The following is a 13,087-nucleotide window of genomic DNA, read 5'->3' on the forward strand; positions in this document are numbered from 1 at the left end:
CAGCAGTCCAAGCAGAGGTTTGCGTTCCAGTCATCGCTGGACTCTCTTGACATGTATGTAATTTCACAATGTTCTTATGGCTTTCAGGGTGACGACATCTTCATGTTAACACTGTATTCCACTGAGAATTTTTAGATTTTTTTCTGTTCTTTTCACTCTCAAGTTCAGTTTGGTATCTCCCTTATTCAGCCTGGAGCAATGTGGAACATGGGACTTAAGGAATAACAAAATGGGAAATATATGGCAGTGAAACATCAGCTGTGGTTCCTATAGAACCATCTATTTGCCTTCTGTGCATTGGTAGAAACATTCTGAGAGCTTCTGAAATTACTCCAAGAAAGTAACCTCTAGACAATTGTCGGTGGCACAAATACACCGCTGTTATCATCTCACAGTCAGATTGATTCCTGAGCACTTTTAGGACAACTGTGTATGACTTGAGCTGGGAAATCCTGGACAAACATCTATCATAAATGTTCTAATTTTAGCATCATCTCCTGGAATGAGGACAGGGCTGTCCATCTGGAAATGTTATACAGCATGACTCTTCTGTCAGCTCCCCAGGATTAATTCCATGGACATCTTTGAGTGCACAACAGACTGAAAACATTAGTTACTGAGAATCATGACTACAGAAAGTTTGCTATTTGATTTGAAAGCTAATGAGTTTACTGGCTTCTATTTTGCAGTAAAGCATTCATTATAATGATTTTTTTGAAAAGAATCAAATTACGGACCTTCTTACTATTCTTACTTCTTACAAATTACGGACAGTCTTACTATTTATTTTAAAAGTTCAAGGGAATTCATATTAACCTATGATTTCGTTTTGCATACCAAAAATGTGCTTTGCTGATAAAAATAGGTCCCACTTATCTAAATTAAAAATGTAACCATGAAAAGGCTGATGGAGCGCAATGCAAGTGCTGAGATTTAATATTTCCCATATCAGCCAGTTGCAGAAATGCAAGATAGACTCCACCACAACTGAAATGGACAAAAAGGCTTTAGGTATGACCCTGAATAGCCCTCAATGCACTGAAATGCTGTATGATGCCTGTGTGCACAAACTGGCTCTGCCAATGATCACAACATCAACTCATGGGAAGCATGCAATTAATTGCCAGAAGTTTTAGGATAAGGGTGCTTAGCCTATGAGAAAAAAAAATGTAGTCTTCATGTACTATAATTATTTGAGAATAAACTTTTTTTGCTGTAATCATCTTGGGGCTTGCCATCATCTGCGTATTTTTATTATCTGATTTCAAGGCAAACATTGATAATAAACCAAGGACACCCATTCACTTTTAAAATTAGCTAACATGGGATATGAGCTACAAGGAAAAGTTCACTTTCAAAAAGCTGCAGAAACAGATAATATGCTTGTGTATTCCAAAAAGAAAATACACTTGCTCCATTAACTCAGGCATGCATTTTACCAACATATGTATTTGGTGGAAGGACATTGATTTCAGTGAACAGTATGCAGATCTTGAAATCATCTTTTTTTTTTTTTTTTTTTTGGGGTGGGAGGGGATGGGGGAGAGGCAGGAATAGATATCAGACAATTAGATGTCATCATCAGTAGATACTATTGACTTCTCCATGTATGTATCAGCAACCTTTTCTTCTTTCTTTCATGACGCAGTCCTAAAATCCCGTAATTGATACAAGGACATCTGATTGTTTCATTTGGTAAAAAGATCACAATACATCCAGGAAAGTGTCTTGCTCTGTCTTACTAGATGGCAGTGTGGCACAGAGCAGGCAGAGTGTGGTGTTTAGGCCCAGTACTATGTTGAATTAAGCCAGTTTGATGTTAGGCATTAAAGATATTTGATATCACAACTGAATCAGAAATTTCTTCCCAAGGACTTTTGAGCCCTTCAAGTAAATTGTGCCTAGACTGTACAGTTTTGCTCTGGAATTATCTTTTTTGTTGAAGAAACTGAACAGTCCAGTGGTTTTGTAGCATTTTTCCCTTTGTAGTGAGTTGGTAACTTCTGTTTGGAGGTGACTGAAGACTCAACAGGAGAGAGGGAGGAGTTCTTTCCAATTTTTATGTATATTTTAGATAAAAAGAAGTGATTGTGAGGCTTTTCCTACAGTATAAGCAATACTTATAGTTAGTGCATGTCTGTGTATTCACCTCCTTCCAGTAGGTTAAGGTACTGTTGCCTGGGTTTCTGAGGCCACTGGCCCATATTGTATTTAGCCTGCTCCTGTATATCTTCACTTAACGGCACCAGTATCATCTGACTTTGGGATCCAGTCCCAGCAGTGCAATTTATCTTTTTACTTTATCTGATTTAAACAGTTATTTAATTTCTTGCAGAGGAATAGCGTTGTGATGTTCTTTTTCCTGTTGAATGCGGTACCTATACAATTGGTTGTGCTGACTAAATTAAATATCCTGCATTTTGGGTTATATCAAACACGTTTGTGTGACATGGAGATCAAACACTGTCGCAATTCTGTTAATTTTCTAATAGAAATGTTATGACAATTAAGCTTCCTGAAAAGCTCAGTATTTCAACAGAGTGGTAAAATGTGCCTCTTGGAATGCACTGCTTCCTTAGATGACTTTTTGAATGATTTATGAATAGTCAAAACTATGAAATATGTGGAAGAGTGTGTTCCCTCTAAATATTAGTACATTAGCCTGGCCACGTCTTTCATGGACAGAGTGTTAGCACATAAACAGGATAGGCTAGGACAAAATGGCTCTAAGGTGAAGAGCCTCCTTATGTTTAACAGGATGAAGTCGCTCCCTAACCCTTTCAGACTAAGAAGGAGCTCCACCTGATCCAGATCTAAATCCAGCATTTTTTTTTTCCTTTTAACAACTTTCTCCACCTGTTTCAAAGTATATGTTTGAGTTGCTAGACTCACCATTTATTCAGTTAAAATTCAAAAATGCTATACAAGGAAGGATCAGAAAATTCGGACTAATAAAACACATTTTATTGATGTGTGCTTGAGGTGTCTAAAAAGTCAGTAGTGAATGCATTTATTCCATTTGTAAAGATGTGAAATTGTCAAGTTGGGCAATGAAAGCGTGATGATTCTGTTCACCTGGTTCATCCCTTAGGTGGACTTAAGGGCACTGCGTACCCTTAGGGCTGTAGGAGATGACGAAAATATATTGTGGACAGTTTGTCTCCATCTAGAAGTTAGATGTCTAATTTTGAGCTAATCATTGAGTCTCCCTGATAGTCACTGGAAAAAGCTTCTTGGCTTAAATGATATGTTAAAATGGGTCAAATCACATTGGGATGTAGGAAGTACGTGCTTCAGTGTGTTGTTGCAGAGGACCGTTGCTCTCCAGGAAAGGGCTTTCTGGAGTCTGCCCCTGATGAAAATGTGTGACTGACCTGACTTTGTGTTCTTTGCTGCAGATTGATTTTGAAGATGTGATTGCTGAGCCAGAAGGGACACACAGCTTTGATGGGATTTGGAAGGCCAGTTTTACCACCTTCACAGTAACGAAATACTGGTTTTATCGTTTACTGTCAGCAATCTTTGGCATTCCTATGGCTCTCATCTGGGGCATCTACTTTGCCATTTTGTCATTCCTGCACATCTGGGCAGTGGTGCCGTGCATAAGGAGCTACCTGATTGAGATCCAGTGCATCAGCCGTGTCTATTCGATCTGCATCCACACATTCTGCGACCCACTGTTTGAGGCCATAGGCAAAATGTTCAGCAGCATCCGAGCCACAGTACGGAAAGAGATTTGAGGGACATTTCAAGGAGAGCCATCAGCCTAGGAAGTAGGTGGGGGTTTTGTGTTGTTTGAAGTGTTTTGGTGCCAGTTTCACGTTTCCCAAAGCAACATACAGCAACTGGTGGTGGATATACTGGCCCAAAACAAAGAATCACTTGCTCAGTTTTTTATGCTACTGTTTATTCTTACTGGACTGTTTGCCTTTTTTTTTTTCCTTCCTTTTTTTCCCCTTCAGTCTGCATTTTAAACTAACCTTAAATGGCTATTCTTCCATGCCAGCTGCATATCATTTTGCTGGCTGTTCAATTCAGAGACTGAAGTGTTGTTGGATGCCTTTTTATCTCACTCTTCATTCCTTATGAGATAAATCCACACTGATACTGAAGAATGGCAAAAATGCTTTCCACCACTATAAAACCATTCATTTTGTTGTGGCCAAAGAGCACAGAGCTGTTGCAGCAGAATGAACGTGACCAGCTGGCAGGTTTCAGCAGAATGTTCTTTTTCATTTGGACTGTCAGTTGACTGCAGCTATTTACAGTCATGGTCAGATATGGTGCACTATGAATAAATTATTTAAGTAAACAAGTTACTTAACTAATATATGTCCTAAAAATCTAACACTTTATCAGGTTGGAGACATTGACACGTGGAAGCTTTTCATGTGCATAAAAAGCTTCGGTTGGTGCCTTTCTGTCTCATTCTCTTTTGGAAGTTTGCATCCAGTCATTTCTCAACCTTTGCTAGGATTGCAGAAGCAACCTGCAGTTGAGAACTAAAACTGGTCATTATGGTAATGTTTTCCTGACTGTGACTTATGACACATCCCTTGGCGAGCATTTAGGTGCTTCTCTCACAGGCTTCTTTTTTTTTTTTTTTTTTCCACAAAGTATTCATATAAATACATATCGCAGGTATGCCAGAGATAACCCTGAGTTACAAGAAGAATGAAGGTGTGCCAAACACAAGCCACATGAGGCCAAGGAGGAGCTGCCCTGATAGAAACTTTTCTATCAGCTTTCAAAGCTTCCCTATCAGCAGAAGTCAGCATGCCACTAGTACACAGATTATTTTCAGGACAGTTGACACTTTGCCGAGTCCAACCTAATCCATCACAAGAGGTGGTTTAGAAACTTCACATTTGTGGGTTGACTGTTTTTTTTCTAGCTGAGCTGCAACATCAGGAAGTCTTAAACGGAGGGTGTTGTGTGAAACTACCACGTTGCAAAGCGTGAGCCCCAGAAAGCAAAGCCTTTGCAACGTGTTCTGATGCTGTGACCTGCAGGAGCTTTTTGCCCTCGTGATAGTACTGTCTTCAGAGATGCTTTCTACATCCTCATACAGTTTGTGTGAAGCATTTGTAAAAATAGTTGTGAGGCTAATATCAGCTTTATTGTAAACCAGCCTGGGGCCTGAGCTTGCTCCAGTTGCGATCTCCAGCAAACCAGCTCTTGACTTCAGAGAGTACAAGATTTGGCCCTGGGGATGAGCATGGAGCTGTCTGGTACACCTACAGCTTTTTTATTTAGCACTGCTATTTCACATATTGCTTTACCTAACACAAGAGTGCCTTCAATTCAGTTTCTGCCAAAACATTGAAAACTTTAGGAAATGCTGCATTTTTTACTGGGGGGGTGGTAGGGGAGGAGAGAGAGGGGAGAGGGTGCACAAAAAATTACCAAGCTGTTAACTACTATTTTTTGCATTTAGAACAGACACTGGTATGGATATAGTTTTATGTTTTTCTATGTACATAATGGAGAGTGTACTATTATAGATTTTTTCAGTATTAAAAACAAGTGAGATTGTAAACAAGAAATATTTTATCTTTTTATGAGGAAAATCACTCTGAAGAAAACCTTCTTGATTTACCACATAAACTGTATATCCTGAAAGATGTCTGTTCACTTAGAGTTATTAGTCCCTAATCCAAATACATTGCTAATCCAAGACATTTACATTGTTTTTATATGCTTACAGATATAACTGACACTTTTTTAAAATTCTGCATGTACATTAAAGACTACAATAAAAATATGTTTAATGATAGCTCCTGTCTGACCTCTTTTTCCATTAAAGTCATGTGAACAAACCTCATGTTATTAGGAAGAAAAGCCCAATACTTCTTGATAAAGAAACAAAAAGTGATGTAATTTGTTTCTCAAGAAAGAAAGCACAAAACAGTCTTGATTTGTGGTTCAGAATCTGACTCAGGAAGGTTCTTCCCCAGAAAAAAAAATGATGTTTTTCTCCCAAGGAAATATTTTCTGCTGCTAAATAAGTAGGCAGTAGGACTAATGAATACAGCACTGAATAGGGAGCATAAGCTTGTTTAAATGCTTAATGACAAGAAATTCCTTTGTTTCCTTGTTCCTCAGTTTCCCTATATTTCAAATTAGGATAATGATGTTTGCTTGTAGACAGTTTCAATATCCAGTAAACAGAATGATATAATAATACAATGAGTTGCTTATAGTTCATTTTACGTGAAAGACTTTGGCTACCCAAAATTCAGTCCTGAATTGTCCTGATAGATCTTCAATCAAAATTGTTTAAAGCTTTGGTTTTGAGTCCAGTGGAAACAGGATTGTTCCTAATAAAAGCTCATTAGCCTAAGCATTTAATGTATGGAAATAGGGGAATGACAGCTTTTATCCAGCTTTGTATAGACCTAACTTGTGACAGGACAGTTCTTTTCTGTGGGGTTATTGCACAATACCTGTCACACCATTTAACTAGTACACAAAAGGCCAGCAAGACAGGCGATTACATTTTGGCCTACAAATCTATTAACCATATTTTAGTGTTTAAATGGCATATACCAGCTTAAGGTAGTCTGACATATGTCTTCCAACAGCCGAATGGTGTATTTAACGGTAGTTAATAGTCCAGTGGTAGCAAATAATATGTTGAATTAGACTATGTAAGAAAATTAAGAATATTTTAAAAGGTAAAAGGGAGATTGTGATGTGAAAGTAAAGCAAATGAGCCTTCTGGTATTCAGAAACATCTTGCTTTTGCAAAGAGCCTGATAGATTCAAGACAGGCATGTCTATTCATCTTAACCATTTATAATGTCACACCTCCAAGACCCTTCGTGGGAGATGTGCAGGTTCACCCTGTGATTGCACTGTCGCTGGCGCTTCGCTGGGCAGCAGCCACAGGGCTGGGCTGTGTGGGAATCTCACACCCGTGCTCCTGCCAGGCTCTCAATGCACTAACGTTCATGATCAGCATCACAGTCATGATACACCCTGTAGCAAGATCCAGATTGGTCTGCTAGGGGACTGGACATTAGCTGTGAGACAATGGCATCAGGCAATCTCCTATCATGGCTATAAATGTGTTGTAGACAGTCTTGTGCTGGTAGATAAGAAAGTCAGTGTCATAAGCTACCTCAGGACCTGTGGGTTCAGGTGAGCTCAACACAATTTTTCCTCCTACCGGTAAGCTGGCTTGACTGTCATTGGTCACTCTTCTCGTCCTCCGAGTCACCAGTTCTTAAATTGTGCCATATAGCTTGAACTGTTTTCCTTTGAATACCCTGAGGCCACACGTGGGGGAGCTAGACGCTCCAGTTAAAACCAGCAAGAGCACCTGAGTTTTGAGAAATGAGAGAATGTGAACTGCTTGGTTGTGTGGTTGACCCCTCTGAATTTGATTGTTTAAGGACAAACTACATACAGAATGTTTTTTTGAAATATATGTATTGGAATGAAGTTGCAACAAGATATAATGACAAACCATAAGCTTTTATTAATGGTGGAGAATTTCCATAGCTGAACCCAAGCTACCTTTTCACCCTCTCTTAGGTTAAACTGGAACTGTTCTCTTGTGTACTTTCGTTGCCTTGTGCATCTGCTGCATCCTCCTTTTTTTCCTCCTGAGGAGGGGGAAAGAGGCACAGAGTAAAAGTCTGCTGAGCTAGAACACCTCTGTTGTCTTCATTTATGTCTTACAAACCTTGATTTCTTCACTTCATGTTATCTGATCCTGGAACACCATGTGGTACAGGTTATGTTATTTCTCTCTCGCTTTCTTCTTTAGAACTTTTAATTAAAATTTCAACTAGCACATCTTGTCTTCAAGGTGCTCTTCTCTATTATGGCCTTCTGAAGGCACAGTAGTAAAATGTACATTTGGTAACTATGACAACATATAAATGCACAGTATTCTCACTGGATTTATAACTGCTTTTAGTAAGGGTGACAGAAGTGGGAAGAGAGTGATTAGACTTAGTACAAGCCTGTGTCCTCCCGCATAGTCAAGGCATATATTCGTGTTGATTCAAGACACAATCCACAAAAGACCCTCACTGTAAGTGTACCCAGGTCACACCTACACACTGCTGGGATGTACAAATGAGATGTTCCTCAGGCTGCCACCTTCTCCTGCAGGAATTGGAGATTATAGGTATTCTCAGGGGTCACTATACAAGAGCTGGGAAATTATGCCTCTCTGGGGCTTGTAGTCTAGCATCTTACTCCTTGAGATAGAGGAGACTTAAACTCATCTCACTGCACTCCCAGGTGTAAACTTAAGCTGCTGAACGCTAGGTATACAATTTTTAGAAGCCCAATTCTCCTTGTGTGCTGTGCAGGAACTAGCCATAGACCACTAATGTGGCATGTTGACTTCCAGGAGGTGCCAGGTTGCCTTAAAGGCACTACCTGAGCTTTGTAACACCATTATTGGTCTGAAGTCTTCATAACTCAGATTTTCTCTTCCATCAAGCTGTCATCAGTGCAGAGGGGAATAAAGGCATTATGGTCTCCAGTTCTAGCACTTCTAGAGATAATTCTGGTTTCCATCTTGAAAGACTGGGGACCTAGGCTGAAGGTGGTTGTATTTTCTGCAGACTGACAGCAGCTCTCAGGGGTTGTTTTGGCATGCAAGGATTAATTTAAATCTAAGTCTGTCATAGCTGCGACCTTCTCAGTTGATCACAACTCTGAACCTTTATCCACGATATGGAGTAGCCTCACAGTGCATCCGTGCACCAACTCTCTTTCTTGGCTAGTTATTCTGAGCTACAAAATGCTTTACACCAGAGGACCGACTCAGAGGAGCCTTAAAGGACCAAGGGATCTGTAGCTGTGTAACTTTTTGGCAGCTATCAGAATATAGGTGTTCATGTGCGACTATGACTCATCAAAACATTCAGCCTGCACATCTCCAGCAAGTGAAGCTCCAGGTGTATCTTACCAGATGTGCATGTTGCCAGAAATCCTACTGGCAGAAAATCCAAAGTGAAAAAAGTGACATAGAAACTAAATAGTTGGTGCTAAGAAGAGAAGAAGAAAAAAGTAGTACATCAAAAGGAGCAGGTATATTCTACAGAAAGAAGGAGAGGATGAGAGAATCTCAGAGGTCTTCCTCACGTACCCAGGGAATGAGGAGAAGCTGTGCACAGCAAGAGCATTTCCATCTAGCAGTGATAATTGGAGACTTTTGAAAGGAAAACAGGAGGGGGATGACTCTTCATACCTTTCTTCAGTTCCTACCTGTAACATTTTGCAGGTAAATTCTGAACCAAAAAGATAATCCTACAGGAGAGCAAATACAAAGAGTGCAGTGATAGGCACCAATAGAGACAGCAGTAAACAAAGCATTGAATTATCACCAGCGTGTCCAAATTCCTACTTAAGTGTGGCTTACCTTGACGGGGATTGACCATAGGTATGGTCAAATAGAGCTACGTTTAAATTCACTGACAAGCCAGCTCAGAACTTACCTTGATCGTGGTGTGCATGATCAGATTTGCACAACAGGAGCCTGGTTGGGCAGAAAACCAGGACTGGAAACTGCTTCCCTGCCTGGAGGAGCACACTGAGAAGCCTGCTGGGGAATCAGCCAGTGCTGTGAGCAGCAGCAGTTAGACTAACACAGGAGAACTGTCTGCACGCAGTCTCAAAACCCAGACCAAGTCTGTTGGTGGGCAATACAACACAGCCTGTGTTCCCTGTGATAAGCATATAGTGTCTTGCCAGACTACTAATTCTATGGATACGATCTATCTCACTGACAGAAATCCTCCATTGTAGTCTAGATTCTTTGTAGGACAGCAAATATCCCAATGATAGGAACAGAGAACTGCACAGAGCATATGAGTACTTGGAGGTTTAGACAAGTGCCTTTGAAATTTTTTTTTTTACTTTATCATCTCCTGACTATTAGTCTTCTGGCTTGTACAGTATTTTATCTTTTTATTTCGTTGTGTGCAGGCTCCAATTCGAATGTTACAGACATCTGTCAATTCATCTGTTTTCTCTTAACAAAAGCAGGTATCGTTACTCCCTATTAGACAACTATACAACTAAGTTTGGAAGCAGTTAAAATTCTTCCTGTTTCATCTCTGCTGAGTTTCTGGAACAGTCTGAAGAACCCTGTGAAAAAAAGATGCTTAGGGACAAAAAGTTGGAGCTGTTTTTGTCAGATTTCTTGACAGGACTGGATCTTCTGGTCTGAATTTGATTGTCTTTGGAGCATCATTTCTATAGCTTAAAAAATTCATCTGTGTATCTCTAACAAGCATCCTTTGAGGAAGGCCACTGAAAATTACAGATTTACTCCTCTAGGTTGGAAATTAGCTGACCAAATACCAATATTTAGCACAGAGAGGTTAAAGTCAGCACTGCCCAGCTCCTCAATGAGGTGGGGAAAGCCTTTCTGCTGTAGTTTACCTCTCCATGTATCAGTTTACTCCTTCCTGGCTGAGACACTAAAAATTTTACAGTTGAAACTATCCTGTTGGTGGATAGTCATCCAAAATAATAATAAAAAAAAAATCTTCATTGTCTGTGACCTGTTGAATCATGGATTATTGAGGACTGAAACTCAAAGCAACCCTGTTGCTGATGGCAACAAGAACTGGGCTTAAATGCAGAGGGATTTTTCTTAGCACTAGCAAAAGCCGCCAGTTTAAACCCTCACCTTGAGTCCTGGGGACATTGAGCCCTGACTCTCTTGAGAAGCAGTATTTCTCATTTAGAAGAGTAAGCCTGTGTAGAGACAAGAGAAAGTAAAGTAAACTTGGGAAGAATTAGCAGTACTGAATTAATCATGTATTTGTATTAGCAACAATTAAGGCGTATGCTCTACTTGTTTACACCAAACCTTTTACTCAGTTTTACAGCCAGAGCCATGATAGTTGCCTCAGCTCTTGCCCTTTTGTGGTAACTGCTGTCATTTCAGCTAGCCCTTCTCCCTGTTTCACCATCAGTGGTTACATCACCATGATGTCCAGGATTTCCTTCATTCACACGAACACATCGCTAGCTTATAGGGATGCTCAGCCCTACCCCACTTGTTTCGAGAGACTTACAGTGAATTCACAGAGCCCTTCTGCTCTGCTCAACAGCTTCAGCTCAACCTATTTCTTTCCCTCTGAAGCCAGCTCCATATTAGCTCATCACCATATCTGCAGAAGGCTACAATTTGCAGGAGTGTTAAATGAAGTCCTCACCCTGTTTCTGTTCTACTCTGCCTCCATTTCCGTGTGAGCTTCCAGCAGTTCAGTAGATGACTCTGGATAGAAAGCTTATGCAAATAAAATCACTCTCTGGCTGCCTTCTCCCTGTTCAATAGTATTTCATAACCTCCTAAGAGGAGCTTACATTCTTTTTTATCTCCATTCGCCAACACCAGGTAGAAGCAAAAAGCCCTTATTCCTTTCAGGAAAGCACACTGAAAGCAACTAAGAACTACTAGATAACCATTCTATGGCTGTCTGCTGAGTCCTAGTACTATGTTTCTGAACACCCATCAGGTAATTATTGATGTCATCAGATTGACGTATTAGATCCTGTTCTTTCAGTATATGATGCTACTTGCCATGGCCCCATGACCACTGAGTATGTCAAATGCAAATTTTAAGTTGTTCCCAAAAACTCAGCTGTCTTGCTAGGTTACCAAACACTGCTGTTGGTGAAAGTCTGTCAAGAAATAACAATTTTATCTTGACAAATAACAGTTTATCTGCCAAAGAAGGGTATGTGGGTAGTTGCAGTCCAGATGAGCATCCATGTTGATCCCTTTTCATGGCACATGCTATCAAATTTCAGTATGTATAAACACCAAATTATTTTCTGAGGAAGAACATAAGTCCGTTGGGAACTTTACAGTCAGTGCATAAAGAATGTAACAGGTGCAAATAATTGGCATAATGCATGTCTGAATATTTCTAAAGACAGTTCAATAGTCTTGGAAAAGGGCATGAAATGGAATAGTTCTCACAAAACAGCTTGTCTGTTTCCAGGATAAATGTTGGTACACACAACAGAAGTAAAAACACTTTCCTATTGCCCTGCAGAAATGTCTGTCCCAAGTCTCCTCAAAGGACTGGTTCTTGTAGTAAAGAAATAAGCTGCAGGATTTTTTAGCTCTTACCTCTTCCAACACTGATACCATATTTCTTGTAATTTCTCTGTTGTGTGGACCTAGGACTGAAACCAGAACCACTTCGGCCATGCAAATCCTTCCATCGCTAGAGAGTAGTGATGCAATCATGGTCAATGTGATGTGAATTTCAACTCTGTACTCTGTGGTTCTCTAGTGTGTGGCACTTCTCACAGAGATAAGCTCTGTCCAACTAAATAAAGCTAGAATTATTTATTTTGTGTTTCTTTTACTAGAAACTTATTTGAAGTTAAACACAAAAATATGCAGAAAAGACTAAGAGTCATCTAAAAAGTTTGACTGGTAATTTTATATAAGATACTTCTAGTTCAAGGCTGATAATCCATGTGATCACCGCAGCTATTGTATAAAAATTTTGGCTTTAGTCTCTAACAGAAATATTGCAGCAAGCCATAAAGTCACATGGAGGTTGTACAGTACAAGAGTAAACCATCAGCTAACAAAATATCTCCTAATCAAAATGGTAATCCAGCCTGACCATAAGTCTGTCTTAAATAATTATGGTCTCATATAGCTTGCTGGGAAAACTTACGCATTTGACAGTATGTAAAAGCTGTGCTGAAAATGGGCCTGATGATGCGTAGAAACCTTTGGTCATGGTGCCATTACCATTCTGCAATGAATTCTGCAAGGAGGTTGAAGATGGAAACTGGGACCGGAGCAAATGCCACCTTTATACTGCCATCCCTTGAAGGTTGTGTCTCTAGGCAGCACGGAAGAGCTTTGAGACAAATGGAGAACACAGAGCTCTTGAGAAAGTCAAAGCCAAGTTCAAAGTATGAGATCAGGCCCCTTGCTACTCCCACACAGCTCTATAAAGTGCCTGAGGAGGGGTCGAGGGCTCCCCAGGAGAGTTGATGGGAAGGGAGCCAGTGTTGTCATGTCAGAATGGTGCATAGCTGACAGACGCCAGTAATTTGTGTTGACCACTGCTCTTCCACA

At 40.1% G+C, this 13,087-nt stretch overlaps 1 protein-coding gene across 1 annotated transcript; it reads left to right on the forward strand.

Annotated features, from left to right (window-relative positions):
* Positions 1-3,389: 3,389 nt before the first annotated feature.
* CAV1 (caveolin 1, caveolae protein, 22kDa) lies at positions 3,390-5,762 on the forward strand (the record flags this gene model as incomplete). The annotated part of the gene is made up of 1 exon (XM_010072549.1): positions 3,390-5,762. A coding segment is annotated over one exon (351 nt), but the record flags the coding sequence as incomplete, so codon positions are not given.
* Positions 5,763-13,087: the final 7,325 nt, after the last annotated feature.

This window comes from Pterocles gutturalis, unplaced genomic scaffold, assembly GCF_000699245.1.
Source record: "Pterocles gutturalis isolate BGI_N339 unplaced genomic scaffold, ASM69924v1 scaffold20211, whole genome shotgun sequence".
NCBI classification, from domain to species: domain Eukaryota; kingdom Metazoa; phylum Chordata; class Aves; order Pterocliformes; family Pteroclidae; genus Pterocles; species Pterocles gutturalis.